Source organism: Saccoglossus kowalevskii, chromosome 1 (genome assembly GCF_978046115.1).
Source record: "Saccoglossus kowalevskii chromosome 1, keSacKowa6.1, whole genome shotgun sequence".
Classification (NCBI taxonomy): Eukaryota; Metazoa; Hemichordata; class Enteropneusta; family Harrimaniidae; genus Saccoglossus; species Saccoglossus kowalevskii.
In genome coordinates, this window is record NC_140641.1 from 20,442,703 (window position 1) to 20,463,534 (window position 20,832).

A 20,832-nucleotide genomic window follows, 5' to 3' on the forward strand; every position below is an offset into this window, starting at 1 on the left:
GCTCTCGATTAAATATATCGACGTTTTGAGGTTGGGTTGGACCTGGTTGATGCGATTTGGTATGCTCAATCAAAATGAAGCCACAATAAAAACAGAACAAACATAACAAAATCTGCCGGTGTCCAATGTTTTATATGCGTTCATTTAATAAAAATTAGCACTGACGCATACAGATCGTAATGATTTTCACTTTCGTAACTTTGACAAATTAAGCACCCCGTGTGTACTCAGCACGTGATATGAACCTGCCAATCAAAGTCGAGTGCCATTTGTAATCACACGCTCTGGCCACTACTTTGTGTACATTTGTTTTGCATTGGAGGTAGTATGTCTACCAGTAATGCAATTTTGGGTGTTTTTTTAACGACCTCGAATTATGGTATCATATCTTGGATTTATGGGTGTCAATTTCCCTAGCAACAACTCACGCTTAAATTAGGTGAGCAATGTCCTACTACTCGGACATACATAAAATACGTTTCGATTTGATCGACTTATCATTTACGCTTCCTACAGTCATTCTTGTTGACAAAGATGGCTTTCGTGAAAATATACATTTGTTTGAGAGCTTTCATTTTGCAAGATTGTTAGTTTAGCGTCAGCTTGGCCCAATATTTGCATTGCCAGCAGTTGCGACGAACAGGGATTTGCATCATGTAACTGGTCTACCTGGCAACGCTTGTGAAGGACGTTGTACTCGCAATAGTTACTAGGTTTCTAACATTACAACGCATTGCATTATTTAAGTACTAGTAATCAAAAGTATCCTTTGAAAAATAAATGTTTTTTTGTGTGTTCTGAAAAATACGCGGAAGACATGGTGAGGATTTCCACACAGGTCACGTGATAATGTCTCAATCCTCATTTCCGCCATCATGATTCATGGTGGAGGGAATAGAGGGCGATGTCAAGAGTTCCCATAGCAACACGGGTGGCGGCAGTTGCAGACCAAAATGACGACGCACTGCAATCATATGATGTCAGAACTACAAAACTTTAATTTCCTCTTCGTCATCGTCATCGTCGTCGTCGACGATCATGTCGTCGGCCATATCGTCAATGTGATGGTCATGTGGTACGATGATGTCGCCGTTATGGTCCTCCGCTGTGGGACTTGCGCAGGGACTGCTCGCAATACTGTCAATCTCCTTTTCGGAGTCACTTAATTCGTGTTTCCTGTCGTCTGCAACATCGCTCAAATCTGGATTTGGATTGGATTTATTAGGCAGAGTAGATTCCCTAGAGCCCCCGGACGACAGTAATTCCCGCTCTTTCGAGTTCCTCCACTTCATCCTTCGATTTTGGAACCAGATTTTGACCTACAAATAATAAAAAAAATCAATATCATTATTAATATTGTGACATCACTACCAATAGCTACACAATAAATACACTAAACATGGACAAAAGATTTTATTTCCCATATGATTAATGTCACTTGTGTTGACACTCGCGGTTCATGATCAGTACCCTCTTTCTACGGGAAATAACGTGGACTTTATGTGGAAAGTAAACACGGAGTTGGGAGCACAGTCGCCCGATTGTTTCCGACGTAGTACTCCTTTGCACGAATCGAAAAATTAAGGCAGGGCACTAAATGGAAACCCTACACGACAACACGTTTGAAACATTCTCCGACCCCAAAAAACAAAATAGATCTGAATAATAATGTCTATTCATCGCGTTAGGCCAACTCTCCCACAGTATTCCGAATTCTCATTTTATAAATCAGCGGAGTAATCGAGCCGCGGGTTTGTATTCATCGCACACCGATGGATTTGCTCATGCCGGTGACAGTATTTACGGAGGCGACACACTATCGGAGAGATGATTTGTTAACACCGTCCCAAGCAGATGAACTTAATAAGCACCACCGTAAATGAATATTAATTAGCTTTCAATTCACCCCTTACAGACAACACAAAGGAGCTCCATTACTTCCATGCCTCTATGTATAGTCCCCCCTCGATTCTTACAACACCCCACGGGCGTCTTTTCATACTTATTTTATTACTCCGAAACACGCTGGGGGTAAATACTGGCCTAATTGCTTCTTTCACGTTAAGGAAACTTTGCACGTTTCACATTGTAATCGATATGTATAAATAAGTTAGGTTATTTACCGCTTGTTTTGCATTGCAAACAGCGCGGTAGCGTGGTGATGATTGGAGGGGGAGGGAGTTGGGGTTGGGGGTTGCGTCTGTGTTTTGGGACATCAATTGTTGCCACATGTTCCCATATAACATTATTACAAAACATATATTCATCATATTATGAAGTAATTCACTGACAAACATATACCAAAGGCATAACATCCTCCCTCGGAACAAAAGAATGGTGAAATTAAATGTGTTATACCGGTAATTAAAACTTGTAATGCCATATCGCCAGTGCAATACGTTTTAATATTTTGTATCCCTCCTTGGACCCCTTCACAACCAATATATTGTTTTAGAATATTTAAATCACTATATTTCCTTTCGAAAATAGACAGTAATTTTGAAGTGTAATCTTGTTGATGCTTAAATCTAGCATGAGAAGAAAATGTATGGCGGCACGAAAACCTGTGATCGGGGAGCGATAATTGGATTTACGTTTTGTTTTCACTGGAAAATAACCATGTTTTTAGAAATCAACACACTGCCACTATACGTGTTCCTTGAGGCGGACAGCACCAAGTGTGCACCAATTTACTAACACTAACAGTATCCAGATCCATTTTTAATAAGCCCGTAATATTGATAATGCATGTTATATTAAAAAGAGAAACTTAAATCCGCGTCAGCTTGGCTCTGTGATCCGATTCACTAATACCGTATCAACAGCATGATACGGTCAACACATTCATTCTGTGTCGTAGGGAGGATAACAACGGTGCGGTTAATGATCCTGCGACAAGCACTAATGACCACGCCCATAAACAGTTATCGCACAGGTGATACCACCCAAGAGACCCCTAACTGTCCGATTCCAAACAATTATTTCGAATATTGAAAAACCACTGACGCTTAAGGGCAACATCAAAAGTGCAGTGTACTTTAAAATATCTAACATCCCAAGGTTTCCCTCATACCCCTCCACTCCATTTCAGGTATAATCAGGTAGTATTGAGAGCGTGTTCACTTCTGATCATAAGAACGTCAAAATAAACCACATATTCAAAGTTTACAAATTGTTATTATTTATGTAAGTTAAACTGTACTATATGCTCTTTTGTTTTTGTATTGTCAAATTTGTCATATATACACTCTAAAGGGAGTTTACAAACTTTTTATCTTGACTATTTTCATCTGAAAATTGTTGTAGGATAAGAATACGTTTAAGATAAAGCTCTTCCACACCATCCTACTAAAAAATTAAGTGTTTACCCTACGTTAAATATTGCCCCCTAGAGACAACATATATTCTAGATTTCTCACACTATGAATCACTCCCTTGAATTGCTATTATAGACACTGACACTAGAGATAATAATGTCATCGATGTTTTGACTTGGCGATCAATTGTGCCGTAACTGTCACTTTTCTCATCCCTCCAAGAAAACCTCATCGTTTCAAATTGAACAAAGAAAGATGTAAATTTTGAGAAAAAATAACTTACCTGGGAATCTTTCAATCCTAGCTTCGAAGCGAGTTTCCTTCTGTCTGGCTTACTGATGTATTTTTGTTGTTGAAATTTCTTCTCCAGTCCTTTCCTCTGCGCATCGGAGAACACCGCCCTTCTCAGCATACCTCTGCGTGGCTTTCCTCTGGCTGTGGCTGGCCACGCATACGTACCAGGTACAGGAATAACTGTTGAAGCTGGACACAGAATGAAACAGATGTCAGACAAATATAATTCAACCATGCTTTGTTTTCAAGAATACATGACATTTACAAAAAAATCACAGAATTAAGAGTGTGTTTTAAACCGAATAATATCGAAATGTGTATGTATATACTCGGCCGCAATGTAAGAAACTGGGATCCCATTATTGTTTAAGGCTCGTTAAACTATTTAAAAAAATCGATTTTCTATTTCACTTTGATTATTATTGTAAATATTACTGAGACTATTAGAGTGGATGGGAAATACACACAATTGCAATTGACAATCATAATACGTCAACAAGAAACATCGAGACGCAACAAACTGGAGAGAATGGGTCGGATAGGCAAATTCTATGAGACTCGCCGGACTGCGCCGAAAAAAATATCAATTGCCATTCGCTGATGCTAACTGCCATTGAACGATTACAAGACACATCACATGCGACGGAGAGCGTACGTACTAACTTTAAAAACTAACATTTTGGATACAGCGACATGATGGGAATTATAATTCAATGATGCCTTGGACACAGTTCGTCATATCTACCAGTCAGTTTATCATTTAGCCGGTTGTCTGGCTGCTGTTATGTATGTTATTTTTGCACTTACGTTTAGTGCTCTGTCACGTGACCTGACTGAAAGATTCTTATCTGTGACTACTAAAGAGTGTCGTTTTGATTTGATGACTTTGCGAATGAAAGTGGAGACCACCACTTTTCCCCACTCCAGCTTTCAAACCAATCTTTGTTACTGTGTCTTTATTGCTGTTATTACTAAATGGCCGTATTTCAGCCTTGATGCCCTTGATAACAGGCGTCGTTTAAGCACACCACGCCACGCGAAGACGCGGCGACCACGCTTTCTTTCTCTGTGCGTTTTAAATTTAAGAGTCATCATTGTGCGCTGGGTTGTACATTTCAGATACATCAGTGCATTACTCACATTTATCTTTAAAATCAATAGTGATAAGTATTGGCGAGTGGCTGCCAACAACACATGCAACTGACTGGCTTTTGTGCGTAATCTCTGCTGCGTCCACTCCCCGTTGAAAACAATACGTATGACTTATTACAAATTTTACCTATTCAGATTATTATCAATATCATGTTTATTATTAAATTATTTGTTTTAATTATTTGTTATTATTGAAGTCCAGCGATTTTTAAAATTCACATTGTAGGTGTTTAAAGTTCAATCGAGCACTGAGTTATAGAAAGTATTAAAGACCGTGTACCATGCCAAAACAGCAGATGGTTAAACTACCAGTTGGTCTGGGAAGACCGGACAAGGGCAATATATTTTGCCCCTTATACGTCTCCCTCGATGCCCACTATTATTTTGCCTGATGATGATACCGTTTTGTTTCGGTCATCAGGGAGCCACAATAACGCTATAATATATTGCCCGCTGAAGTCTGCTCACATCCGTGAAATTTTCTTCAAATTTGGTACGTATGTTTCTAACCGGGTTAGATTTCTAAAGTCACGCGTTATGGTCGTACCGCACAATGGGTATTGTCGCCCACTCTCACCAAGGCCTTCACTTCGACTTTTTCGGATGACACCAGAAAATTAAATTGCGACAGAAGGTACGGTTATTTACACTGTGTCCACGGTGGTTGAAGTCAAGCTATACAGCCAAGTTTACATGTGATATAAGGCCGGTATAAAAAAAAACACACGATTCTTTCTCCCTCTAAACAAGCCAAGGTCTATCTATTGTGGCGAGCAAAACACATGATCTTGAATAAGAGATGTAAATTTCACCGAGGAAAAGCAAGGTCATTTCTGTGTTGTTCTACAACTGTACATATGTAGTACGCAGTCAGTGAGACAGACGCCCATTGATGGATCACCAACCGTCATATAATTGTTGGTATCTTTTGTTTTCGCTTAAAACAGATTATTTCATCGCCAAATGTCATTAAAAATCTTTGAGAAACGTCTCCGTATTGTTCATCATTCTGTGCGCGGAGTTAATAATTCAATCAGCGGTTTCAATGGCATGATGGACTTTGTTTGAACACGGACACGAGTTTGAATTTCAGACATGATGTCAGTACTTGTTGGCTTTTCGCTTTCCATGGGAAACTTTAAACAAGAAAATAAAAAAAGAAAATGAGACACAGCCGTCAAAATTCCACGACCCATTGAAGACTGTGATTCAATCGCTTAAAAATTTGTCCGTTTTACTAAATTTTAGTTGACTATTAGAACCAGCGAGCAGCACAGAATTTCACCGCTCGAGTTGTTTGTCTGTACACCGACTTTGCAAGTAGGGATTTGTCGAAATCTTAGTTGAAAAGTTTCAGCTTATCGTCACTCTCAGGTGGCCGCACTCAGGATTCTCCGTATGTACACAGGAACGACTAATGACAGTCTAACCCTAATTAATCATCAATTTGTGAAATTACAACTGAAATGGACATTTACCCGTTTCAAGTTTGTTTACACATCGGCAACTTTGTTTTTTTAAGTGTTACCAGCAAAACCACTCCACCCGCCTTTATCGGGATGCAGAGGCGTTAACGGACGGAAGCACGGATCTTTATTTTCGCAGTGAATACTAGTAAACTGTTTTATCACACCCAACACAAGATCTCGCACCACAATTGTACGACATAATAAAGACAATCTACTCATTCACCGGCTGTTATCTCGCGCCGAAAACCCAGAGAATGGCACGAAAATGAGTGCACCTATACAAGAGTAAACAACAAAGCCATATTATTTGTCCACTTATCGTTCTTGTCAACAAAATACTAAAATGAAAGCAGAAGCTTTTAGTGACTGTGACAGGCTTTTTACCAATTCATTGGCTTGCTTTCGTAGTTTGCAGTTACAGGGAGAGTGACAGGACGGATGCTAGTTGTGCTACTGTGCACACCTTGCATATAGCACTGGACATTCCAGGACAGTGTTTCATTTTCAAACACTGTTTATAATTTTCCATTTTATAATTTATAATTGTATAAGTCTTCTTCATTGAAAAGTTATTCCTTCTCAATTATTTCTTAATTATTGCCCAATTGAGCTGAAAATTTGAATGATGCATAGTCGTCATTATGTGTATTTCATGATGATGTATCTTTGTTGGAACGACGGAGCTCATCTTGATCATGGTACCTGGTACGCTGTCTACTTTAGTCGTGTTTCATAAATGTTTTTTTTTTTCTGAACACAACAAAATCGGATAGTTTTCTGTTTAACAATTGATAGAAAATGTTTTTTTCTCGAAAATTCCGCATACTACGAAGTATAAATATATTGTTGGTAAGCCCATAAAGAAAATTTGGCTTATAAAGTTTAAAAGATTTTTCAAATCGTCACCGATGCTCTGGTCAAATGTAAAAAATAATTATTACCACGGAAGAAAAAGAAATGACTCCTTCCTTTTTTATTTTCCGGTTAAATTGACATCTTGAATGGTGTTACGGCGGTACAATGTTGACAGAGAGTCAAGTACATGTGGCCCACCACTGTCGTTCTTTGTCGTTTTCACCGTCTTCTTTAACACCGTCGCATAAACAACGCTACATGTCCCCAAGTAAAAGAAATTTAACACGATTTCATTGATGTTGTTTACTCTGTCCCTTTCATGACTGACGTTCTCAGTGTTCATTTCTTCCTCTTTGCAAAGTTTGTCATCTAATTAGTCCATTATACCCGTCTTTTCATTGGTTTTAAGGCTGAAACCCTGCCTCACGGCGCTAAATAACTCGAAATAACACGTCCTCACCGTTAGTGTTGAAGCGGATCTTTCAACCTCACGGAACGCGCTTTCATAGCCGACTTTACATCGTCATTCGATCTCATTTTATCATATCGTTTCTACTCTCTTGAAATCTATGTTTTCGCCCCAGTCACCCACTCAGCTCGACACACACATCAAATACATAAAGAATATATGGACATAAGGAATACAGAAGAAAATACATACAGTTGTTTTAAGCGACACGAACAAAGAGCGCGCCTCGTCATCATACCAGTTTCCTTCGATTTCAACAAGTACAAGTACCATGATTCGATGGACTCAAGTAACTCTACATCTGTATGTCGTGCGTCGTTTAACTGTCTACAACCACTCTCTACTTTAATGTGACTTATTTAAGTTAACAAACTCCCAGATTTTAGTAGCGCTTCGATAAACAAGAGCCCACATAACAGGTATTAACAGCACCATTAGCGTGACGATATCATGTACGAAATCAGTACCTTGAACGGTCTTTACCCCAAACCATCTGACGATATTGGTTCTATTATTAGTCTCACCACATCGCAGTCATCGCGTCTACGTGCCATACACAAAATAACAGTTATATTATGTTCACTATGGACAAGCAGCTAGTTAATAGTCTCTTGTGTATTCTGTTCTAAGAAGTGTCCGTAGAAACACCTCCCAATGCCGAGTAGAAGTGATACCAAAATTAAGCGCCCGCCCAAATGGACACTAAACACTTTAACAATAGCCCACGGCGCCAAATTAAAACAACAACAACAGCTCGGCTGACAAAATAAAGAAGCCGACACAACCAGGGACATCATAGCAACATTTTCTTTTTCCCATGAGAGTAAAATACGAAAATTAAATAGAAACGCGTAGCGGAAAAAAAAACTCGGACAACGGATTCGGAACGGAAACTTTACTCGTAGCTAGTTTTGGTACCCACTGAGCCGAGACTGCCATACATGCAGCATGAGCGGGTTCACTTAGAATTCGGGTTGTGAATTCTTTTCAAGTTGTTATGCAACCCACACCCAGGTGATTTTTTCCATTGATGATGAATGTGTCATGAAAACTATTTATTTATTTATTTATTTATTTATTTATTTATTTATTTATTTATTTATTTATTTATTTATTTATTTATTTATTTATTTATTTATTTATTTATTTATTTATTTATTTATTTATTTATTTATTTATTTATTTATTTATTTATTTATTTATTTATTTATTTATTTATAGTGAAAGGAAAACAACACTATATATTATATTTGCTATGAAAACTGTGTACCACCAATCTGAAAGCGCGAATGATCCCGACCAATAAAAATAATTTTGATTTTGTCGTCAAATAAACAAATAAAATGTTAAGGGATGAAACCTCATCATGAATCATAACGTGATCAAAAAAACAACATCAATGACGGCAGCGGATATTGGCGGTAAAATCCAATCAGACGACAATAGGGGAGACAAAGACCGGCTATCATCGGTTTGAGCTGTCTGTGTTTGATAAGTAATCGCTGGTGTCACACCACTGAACTAACTTTGACTGTAAAACCGTGTGTTTCACCAAGAGCACTCACTATTATGAGCAATCGGAGCGTGACAGCTTTGTGAGTGAATAATACAAATTTGGTGCATCACAATATGTTAGTATGATTACACCGTTATTAGTGTGTATCATTAATAAAAAAGTAATATTAAAATGATGTGCCATATTGCGCACGAAAATAACAACAATTTGTATTCATGTTCATTTCAATAACCGATAATGCCACGGAAAGCGCGCCGAGCACATTTGTATACATGACAATCTGATAATATAATATAATATAATATAATATAATATAATATAATATAATATAATATAATATAATATAATATAATATAATATAATATAATATAATATAATATAATATAATATAATATAATATAATATAATATAATATAATATAATATAATATAATATAATATAATATAATATAATATAATATAATATAATATAATATAATATAATATAATTAAACACGTATTCACATATTTGGCGATAACTCGCAAATCTGCTGTGAATAATACTTATAATGTACAAAATCGCTTGAGAAGATAAAAAAATGTCGAAATGCACTGTCTTCATCCGCGATCACAGAAACGACCATGTCTGTTCCAGGATTGTCCTCTCAGCAGGGGGCAATGAGTGCACGTTATACAGTGCAGTCTAGGAGGGGTCTAGTCCCGCGTTGGTAATTTGTACTTCGTCAATAATTTTTTGTTCGATGACAAAGACCGATATCGTTTCTCTCCTTTCATAATGATACTAAACCTTCATTGGTTTGATACACATCTGTGTGCGGACGGTAATATGAAATATGGCAATTTATATTCTTATCTGTTTCTGAGTAGAGAACGGGGCAACGTTTTACCTCAACAGATCCGGATAATAAAATACAATGAAGGGAGAACTCAGTGTTTCCAGGACGCTGATTTTAGATTAGCATCGACGCACAGTTCTGCTTTGTCCCTGGGTGTTATTGCGGTATACCTATTTCCCTGCCTATATATCAAACAGTAGTGTCCACGGTCTGATAGTACGCCAGAACGAAGAGCGCCCTCAGCCGACGGCGGGTTCGCGCCATGTGAATTACTCTTGCCGTGGATTCTCAACGACGCAGTCATTGGCAATATAGCTAATTATGTCTCCGTAGTGTCAGCTCGAGAGCTGAAACATTTTTTTCTTATTTTTTCAGCTGTAAACCGTGGTTTTAGCTGTAAGCCATAAGTGCTGTGTCGTGGTCGATGAACGGAACACAATCACTGGCTTAGTACTACCAAAAGCGCCTCACTCGAAAATGTTAATTGCAACGACCCTGGAAACAAGATAACGCATTGTCGTTGAGATGTGTCTTTGGTGGTGAAACAGTCCCGGAAGCTTAAAGGGTAAAAAACAAAAGAGTTACGTTTAAAAACTAACCTGGAAAGTATGGATTCCTCGATAAAGGTTGTACAGGTGAATCATAAAACGGCCTCGGTAAGCTGACAAGTGGTTTTCCCGCCGAATACGTAGAAAAGGCACTCGTGTTAGCACCTATTTACAATAAGATAAAATAAGACATTTTTGAATTACGAGTGTTTTTTATTATTATTTGAGCAAGCAGTATTTCGCCTAATTTGCGTGTTGATGGGCCGTGACCGTGCCAATGGTTGAGCTGAAGTTATTATTGTCAACATATGAAGCAAACAAATCGTAGTTGCAAATCAAAGGTTCCACAAACGGTACGTGCGGCAAGGTTGGTTTTAGGGAATGACGAGAAAGTCGGGCGACCGTGAATTACAACTTGGCGCATTACAACATCCTCTCCATCTCTTCTACTAATCCATGTTTTAATTGAGTATTATTAAACGACGAATCACTAATTCGACACTACGTTGCCGACACCGCGACAAGCTGCGTCACATGGCGGAGTCGGGCTCCGACCAATGCAAATGACACAACAACGTATGTCGCCAAATCATGAATACAAACCTAATAAAAAAAAAAGTAATAAGATTTTTTTTTTAATTTTCACTTGATAGCATCGAAGAGAGAAACGTAAATAGTCGTATCCGATTTACAGTTACAAAAACATTATTTTTTTCGTCTATCAAACTAATAAGTAAAAGTTCGTAAAGTATCATCATCGCAGCAAACACAACATTAAGATGAATGTTACATTTATGGCATATACATATTCCATGCAATGTGAATTACACTGACTATGCATAGCCTTATTATCGTATTTGCTAAACAATTACGGAAGCATTACATTTATTGCATCCGTGTAAAATATTATAAAAGCAACAACAAATGAAATGAAAGTGACATAAATGGAATGGACACTATGTTTGTGTAAGTTACCTGTTGATGTGGTGGCTGAAGACAGAATTGCATTAACGCCAAATTTCAGATACGTTCCAGAGGTCTCCGACGCTGCAGTGGTAACTGCCGCAGAAGAGCTACACGTTCGACAGTCTGAATGCATGCATAGCGTAGATACCGTTGTGGCAGTCTGTGTAGTGGGGATTGGTCTCGCGATGCAGCACGCCGGAGCACTGTTCCGGAGTAAATTTTCCACGTAGAAAGAAGTGCTAGCGGCCGGAGCCGGCTGAGGTACTGTCGGTGGCCGAAATACATTCTGGTATACTGGGGATGGAGCGAGTACGTTGTGAAACATTGTGAACACCAACAGAGTTTGCTTTATTCCAAGGCCGTTCAGCGGAAAAGCAGGCCTCCACTGGACGTCGGTGAATGTAGTCAGAGCATGCACAAAAGCACATACAATTTTCCGGATTTCGCACTACGATCAGCAACGACAACAGTTTACGGCGTGTTATGGTCACTCGATGTGTGAGAGTTGTGTTGTATACTGGTTATAACAGTGCTATCCATTTACAGGTGCCTTTCAAGCGTCAAAGTGAGTGACACTCGAAAGTGGGCGGGGATTGGTCCATCGCTTCGGCGGTAGCCATACTTGCCAACGCGTTTTAATGAAAAAGGGCGGGCGCAATTTTTCTTCTTAATGAATGGACTCGTGTGCGGCTTCATTGTCGCTCTAGAAGAACGCCCCCTCCGAGGGAATCATTGAAATACTTCCACGACCCATGAAAAGCCACTTGATTAGATTACGAAGAGCCAATCTTGGCAAATGGGAAATCAAGTTTCCAGGGCACCAATAAAATTCAATATATAAATACAGTTTTGGAATCGCGTGCTTGTTGGTCTGTGACGTATGTATTATGATATCCCTTTTAATAATTTCAATGAAAAAAAATTGATGAATGAATTATTAAATAAATAAATACATCGTAACCATAGTCATGTTATCGAGCATGTTTCCGCCGCGTTTCAGTCAACAGTATATATGATGATTCGGTGCTTTCAAGACTTTATTTAATTAGATAACAACATTGGTTTAAATCGAAGCGAAACGTCCATAAAACAAGCGCTTTTTGCTATATTAGCAATTTGGAGTATGTAGGTAGCCAAAAAATGCCATCCCCGATATAGACTTTTAATTCCATAAAACTGAAAGATGTTTAATCCGGGGCTGGGCACCGCCAGCGGCCATTGCAACTGAACGTGAACGACTATACTGCCATGACGGCAGCGCGTTGGAAATGGCTTTGAGCAGAATACCACAAAATGCAATATATATAGTGTATGAATATTTTAAACGGTGTTATTATTATTTTCTGTTGTTGTCACTTTGAATCTTGGCATGTCCGAGTGTAACCACCGACAATAGAACCCTAATTAACAGTCGTAAAATCCTACTACTACCGAATTGGGGATTCGGTTTTTGACTGGAGGTGAATTCGACTTCTAATTTGAAGAGGAATCAGATAATAATGCAAACTGGCATTTTACCCCTGTTCACGGTTTGTCGCTTCATTTCAAAATCGTGTCTGGTGCATATTTCACTTATATATGAAAAAACAGACAATTCTAACAGAACTTGGGAAATGAAGAAAGCTTGCCGATACAAGTAGGGACCTCGCGAGGACACCAAATGTAGGTACTTTCGTGGCGGTAACTATGGTAACACTCAAGGTAAACCACATGGTAGCCATGACGCTGGAAGTTGTAAATTATTCGGTATATTTTACGAGCTTCGAAACATTCTGAATGTTCGAACTGTTCAATACCTCCAAAACGACTTCACAGGTTATCGTTTTTTTTTTCTGTGAAATTTTTCGCGAATGATTCTCGAGCGGTACATGTAGTGGAGATATCCATATTTCGTTACTGTAGTTCCACGCTACTGCCAGCGTGAAGAATCAGAGGGAAATGCTTAAATGGCAGCAGTCGTCGTGCCGCGTCCTGTTCGATATGGGACTCATAGCGACGTATACAACGCGTGTAAAATACATTGTTTATTTACATGAAATTCGAACACGCGCTGCGCGACGACTACCGCGCTTTAATCGTATTTGATTAAATCATTATAAATCATTTATACATGAAATATTAAATCGAGTGAAGAACACCCTCATTACTTCTGTTATTGGTACCCGTGGTGCATCACTGTGAATATGCAAATTATCACAGTGACGTCATAAACCGAATGAGCAACATGAATACAGTAGAGGGGCCTTAGTATAACTGATGTAGCTAAACGTTGAGTTTCGAAAAGTGTTGGAAAGAGCAGCCTCGACAAGGATAAATTTGCAAAGTTCAGGCGATTCAAGGGATGCCCATCACTCAGACAGAATCAATGGCCGCGTTTTTGTCGGAATTGACATCTTGAAACAATGAAAGTCCCGAGATTGTTTAATGAAATGTAATGTTTTCTGATTGGGCGAATGTTACAATCGCAACTGATTATTCGTAGGTTTAGATAAGGATATTGCATCGTTCGGACACTCGTACAGCACAATGTTGTCCCGGTGGCGGAGCCAGCATACACAGTTTAGTAAATATGATGTCCACGCGACGTATTAGGGGAAAAGAAAATGTAAATTCCAATAAAATACACAATCATGACAATAACTATATAGTCCGTGCAGCTAAGTACCACGCGTACGCATCGGAGCTTTGTTCGTTTGCAACTTGAAATCGCTATTGGCCCTGTGACCGTCGCCCGGAACAGGCATTATGAGGTTACTTGAATAAAATAATGTAAACCACAAAACTACCACGTTTGTTAGTCATCGTATCTGGTGAGACTAAAGCGACACTGTTACGAAGCATAAACTTAATAAACCCTTATATTAGTACACAAAACGCCAAGTTTAGGAAATAGTATCGTGTATTTCTTCCTCGACAGAATGTTGAAATTCTAAAAACAGGTAAGCAGGTGTAAGGTGCCGGTAGCCCGCATCACCGGGTTATGTCACACGCCGTATAATGTACGTTCATATTAGTACCCTGAGGAATTATTCTAGTGGTCATAGTATCCGTACGACCATGAAACTGCAATACACCGTGACAGTGCTGCTGTTGTATTGTTTTTCAAGTGCAACAAATTTTCGGAAACACACTTTATACTTAATATATCTTTTCGCTTATGCTGTGATGAGCTGAAATTAGAAAATATACCCTGTACCGTAGGCTCGGAATTCGAAGTCACGACATGGCGCAGACTGGCGCGAATCCGTTATTCCTAAAATCTCCGTAATTTACTGTTTTATACACAAAGAATTTGTAAAATGAGAATCATCCGATTTTACATACTCGAGAATCTTTACGCTACTCAATACCTGAAAGACATGGTTCAGTGACTCGCCGTTTCCCAATGTTTCGCAGAGGAATGAGCAGTGTATCGATGCAGCCACATAGTACACGGCCCTACATCGACTATATGCTTCGTAATGATTTATGTTGACAAGCAGTTCAGATAAATTTTGTAGTTGAGTGACATTTATACAGGATAATTACTCATTCTCCGTACATATTTTGTTAGCTAAGCTTGGCCATTTTGTGTTCCTATAATTGTTACTAAGAAATTCTGAGGAAATTATCGGTCTTATGATTCCCATGACCTCCCATGACAATATGGACGACCAGATGAGAGGTACCTGCTCAGTGAAGCGTGAGGCAAAATGTTGAAGCTTCCTAATCGTGTCTTCGTGAGACAAAACATGGTTATTGTCTGTGCTTTGAAAGAAGTAGGTGCTCACAATAAAACGGAGCCTAGAGATCAGTGATGCCACGGATAGATGGCAAAGACTCGCAAGAAGGTGACACGCGGCGCGATTTGAGACAAAGCGGGCCGTGGGGTAACCTGGCCGGCAGCAGTTGGTATTAGTGTAAACGCCATATTAGGAACTTACTCATTCGACCTAGTCCGGGAAGTCCAAATTGGGACGCATGTTCCAACAATCTATACCTTACGATGTTATCTTGTACTCTCCGGAGCTTTGACGAAAAACACACTGAAAAAAAGACAGTTAAAAAGATGGCCCTTGATAATTTTGCATATATGATTGTTGCCTCTCGCCCCCGCTCCACCCGTCCGACGATTTCAACCAGTGACCACACAACCGTGATTCATTCTACACTGACTCTCCCATCTACGAATTCAAGCGCTCCGTTGAGATTTTTCCCGATCGAGTACTGTAAGTACGACTGATTATCGATATCCATTTACAGAAATGATTTATATTTTGTAAATCAAATTTGTCACAATCTTTACAGTGATGTCCTTATTATTGAGTCCTGTCACGTTGTGAACATTCATAAAAATATTCCAATTACGATATTTTTCAAATTATATTGTGTTTTGGATATCGCTTTGTGCGTATTTGAATAATTAATTTTATTGTTGTTTTTTGTCAACACAAGTACAAGTGATGATAGCGCACATTGTGCATTTTGCTCTGCTCCGTGTTTGAGACGACGTGGCGAGGCGAGACTGTATAACAATCTACCTATCATAATGGTAATCTAATGCCAGACCCGATGGGACTCAATCACCTAACTGGTCCCTAACGTCGCCTCGAATATCAAATCACGCTAAGCGTTCAGTGTGGAACGCGGGTTAGGGTGGGCTGCGTATTGTTGGGTGATCATGGCGGGGGCTGTGGATGGGGTCGGGGGTCAAACCCTTAACAAGGTATCTACCGGCCATGAGTTCAAAACAACAACTGTTATACCCTGAATTTGACTTGTTAAGTTTACATTATTTTGGTCACATGTTCCTTGGATAGGTTGGTTAAATGTTCTTATCTATTATACTCAACTATTATAACACCTACAACGAATATCATCTGTATGATTAATTGTCAAGATTATCAACATTTTTCGTATTCTTTATCAACTACACAAAGTCAAGTTCACTGAAAACCGAATAACGTTATCTGCCTTCTGGCCCACCCGTTTATGACCTGGCCTTATTTGACCTGACGGGATTTAATTTTATGCTCGAAAACATGAGTAGGATATTCTGTAAATTTATATATGTATACAATCTATTCATATATCAAGTCTGATTGTGCGGTAAATAGCCAGTTTTGTCGACTTTTGTGAAAACTGAAACCATATTTTAGGTTCTAATTTTGTGTAATACTAACTAATGTGTAGAAAAGTGTTTGGGATAGCCACTTTTTGGGGCCCCTTCCCTACTCTGAAACACCCAAACTGTTTAGTGTACCAAGATGACATAATGAGCGACACTTTTATTCTCAAAATCTCAGATAATTCATTTTCAGTTCCATTTGCTTTGAGATGAAGAGCCACGAACACCAGCCTGGTGTCAGTATTACGACATCGTACCATACCGGGAAAGCACATACATCTTTATAGCACTATGCTCTGTATCCATGGTTACAGAAACATAAACAGTGACCCCAGAGTAAAAAAAAAATGGTTTGAAGTTGTCAAAAGGTGCATGGGGGTCCTTTTATGAAGATGTTAAGTATAATTTGACGTCACGTACAACTCGATGAATGAATCATAAATGGGGATGACTTTGGCTACGATGTATTCCTTGAAGATAGATAGATGATGTTCGAATAGTTTGAGCGGGGTAAATTGGATTGGGAGCTGTTATTTTTAATGTCACGCTCTTCGATGTTAAAGATTGGCGCGGTTAAATCTAGCAAGCACATGGACAATGTAAAATCACTACAATTTCATGATGTTTTACTGAGCGAAAGGTTCCAACCAAGAACATAAAGAGCAAATGTTTCCATGGAAATAATGACTTTTTTGATTTTCAATTAATTTTGAAAAATGGTCGAAAATACATACAACCGAGGTACACTTCACAGTAGTCGGGTTATACACAATATCTATATTTTAGTCGCACCCATCCCTAAGCACAGTGATTTCCAAGTAACAGTTGTATGTATAGATTTATATGTTCTGTGCGTATTGAACATGACGTTGCTTTTGTACTGACTCGTCGAAGTTTTTACGCATGCGCAGGCCGGGTTAGCTGTAGTCTTCACGAGTGCGCTTCGCTAGTTTACCGGATTCTTGATCCCAAGAACACTGCCGTGATTCATATTACAAGGGCAATCTGTCGCTATTTATAATGCCTCTTAAGTCAGTCCCAGAGGTGTATTTTCATTCACACGATTCGATGAAGAATACAGTAAAAATCGGATTCACAATTTGGCGTCGACTCCAACCAAGTGTGTCGTCTTGACACGGGTCACGTGATGACCATTAATCGTTAACCTGTCATGTGGGTTGCACACAATAGATGGCCATATTGTGACCCACAGTACCTGCCACGTAAGCGTTAAACAATGGGACATGTACGCACATGAAAACCACACTGTTCCTCTCTGCACTCGTCATTATAATGCAAAGTATAATTTGTTGGCATATCGCGACGATTCATTCGCAATATCTTGAAACAACGTATACTAGTATTATATGACAGGTACGACCCGGGTACATCTTAGTGTTGTATCCAGTGACGTAAATTACGCATTTCCAAATCATCACTCATCATTGAGCTGATTCAGTGAATTGGAGTGTAAATGAAGTTTGTTCGAGTTCGGTTCTAGAGAGTTGAAATGCAAGCATTGAATATATGTCGGTACACCTACGATTGCCTCCACATCGTACTTTTACTATCATTAGATGACTCAGCTTTAAATCGCGCATACATTGGACGTGGACATGATTTCAACAAACTTAACTTCTGTAGTGTTTCAGGCGTTGATGTTTCACAGTGCCCAGAACCTGAATCTGAAGCACTCAACGTCTATATCGATTAGTTTGTAATGAAAATAAGTCAAATAGTAGTAGAATGCCTCGTCAAATCATCGCTATTCAGGCACGTTACTGAGACACAGCAGTAATCTGTTGGATTAACAAACTTCGCTAGCTAGCCAATCGATCCAATCGACTCATACTAACATTCTGCGATCCATTCTGAAATCAAAAACCCCCCTCTCGGGGTTGCAAATAAGTTGACGCGGTTTCTAAGCCAGAGCTTAAATTTGCGGAAAAGTTTGCCAAGCAGACCGACTCTTTTGATTCTTTTTACAATTGGCTGCTTTCGAAAGCCCACCTGTTGTCTGGAACTTGTAGATTGTTTTCCTGGATATGTCCAGCTCCCCGTATGAAGGCATTATGCTTTGCGTTCGGAAGCCCGGACAATTGCTTTAACTTGTAGCCACATGCGTCCTATCCGTGCACGCCCTGATTTTGGTTTATGGTATTTTATTTGTGAGAAAGGAGGGAACGCAATCGATTTAAATACCAGACACACTCTTCGAACATTAAATGCATGCTATCAGGTGAATAGTGAAAAATAGTCTTGAATTTATGGGCTTTTTAATGCAATGCATGGAACAGAGCAGGCTGGTAAAGGGAGACCATCATGAACTGACACAACATCTGTTTCGTTTCTTTGAAATGGAAAGCAAAATGATTGGAGCAAAGTGGATGGGGAAAATTACCACGCCGCAGATAATTGGATTATGGATGTTTGGCTAACTTATGTTGTTTCTCAGTGTTGTTGTTGTTGTTGTTATTATTATTGTTGGCGTATCCTTCTTTAACTTATACTAGACTACAAGTAATCTACTAATTCGGTGAGTACAGGTCGAAATTGTGGGCATTGTTACACAGTATCTCCCGTGAGAGGTAAAGAACAGATGACTCTGAAATAAAAGCACGACTCGACGATCAGAACGTCTAGTTTTTCTGGAGGCGTGGTGAGTGCACAGAAGTGGAAAAACACGGTTTTCGAACTTATATGAAGAATATGACAGCTGCTCTAATCGCAATTTCTTTGTTGGGTTCTGTTACTTTCACCCTGCTTTGCCATCGTTACGAAGTCTAATTATATTGCATTTGCTCAATAACAACTAATAAGTTGTGCGGCAGCCGAAAGTTGGAGAAGAAACAAAATCTTACAGGTTCTAGTAAGAAATTGCTTGTTTGCCGGGCAGGTGCGTGGTAATGGAGGGCCGTTTATTGAGTGTTTCGTACGCAAACATATAAAGTATGAAAGGCGAAGAAATCCGTTAAACACCATGGTGATAATAGCCAATTCGCTCTTGAACTTCATTGTTGTTGGCACCTACCATTAAACTGTGTAATTTGAAAAACGTTATGTTGGGGGCAATAAAATCGATTTGGGTTATCCTTTACAGTGTCAGTGTGAAAAGACGTATGGCCTTTAGGGGCTTGTTGTATAGTAACTAGTCCGAGAAACTGTGTCTAGCGTATTAGAAGAGAATTCCTAAAAAAAATGCAGAATGGGGATGAATCGGAAAAGACACAAGAGGCAGTGTGGAAAAAAACATGTCCTGCGCTCACACGTTCTATAACCGTCCAACCATTGGTTGTTCCGTTTCTTCCAAACAAACGTTGTCCACGTTGGCGGTGGTAAATTGGATACAGCGAGGAGGCGAAGTGTGCAACGGACAAAGCTCCTACGCCTGTTGTTCGTAGCATAATTTGGGCACGATTTAACGCGGGTTATTCAGAACAACAACACACGTTTAAGGTACCCTTTACCACGTGCTTCGTTAAGAAACTGACAGTCGAGTTTCACGTCCAAGAGTTTTGGTTTGTTGCTGAACTCCTACCAAAGAATTGCTTCTTTACCCCCTCGAACTCGACTTGAAAAAACTATCGCTTAAAGTAACCCAGGCTAATCTTTCAGAACTTGAAAAACGTTATTCATGTATTTCTTTAGTGAGAGTTTTTTTCCATGTGTTGGCTGAACCGAACATCCAGGCGTAGGGGGGTCTTGTTTAGTGAAAATGCTCACCGTCGTTACACCCTGCACCTGCTTGCTAGCCACAATTGTTTCATGCTATGAATGGATGCACTTTTACGCATTTTATTTGTATATTTCACAAAGGAAAAACTCAGTTAGCATTACAATTTAGTCGGCAAAATGTAATTACGTCTATTTAGTGTTTTTAAGGCAAATGAAAACCGCTCATATGTGTCCTACACTGGGCTCAACATAGGGGTATATGAATTGTTATTCAGATTTTTCTCCAAAGTACCGAGTGTGGAAATACCAAGTCTCACGCATTGTCAGCTCTTATAGTTATTATTTATATGTTTTAAAGACTTCATTTAAAAAAGGCAGCTGTTTTTTCTCATTTATATGACGATAACAAAACGGGGGGCACTGGCTGCAGCCGCCAGAGATTCATCAAGGAGACAGATGAAAAAAAGGCCAATCTGTTTGAGGGCAGCTGCAGCGTAGAGCTGATAAAAGCCCCTATATGGGCAGAAATGAAAAGTGGCAGAGACAGCATATACCATGGACTTTGATTCATTCAGCTGATAAAAGGCGGCTACACGTGCGGCGACGAGCGAGGCCTCCGCGAGGCTCCC

General features: G+C 39.3%; 1 protein-coding gene across 1 annotated transcript; it reads right to left on the reverse strand.

Moving 5' to 3' along the window:
* Positions 1-695: 695 nt before the first annotated feature.
* On the reverse strand, positions 696-11,913 carry dbx1 (developing brain homeobox 1). Its single transcript, NM_001164898.1, is given in 4 exon segments — positions 696-1,319; positions 3,601-3,800; positions 10,507-10,620; positions 11,431-11,913. Coding segments are annotated over 4 exon segments (963 nt in total). The 5' UTR covers positions 11,747-11,913; the 3' UTR covers positions 696-986.
* Positions 11,914-20,832: the final 8,919 nt, after the last annotated feature.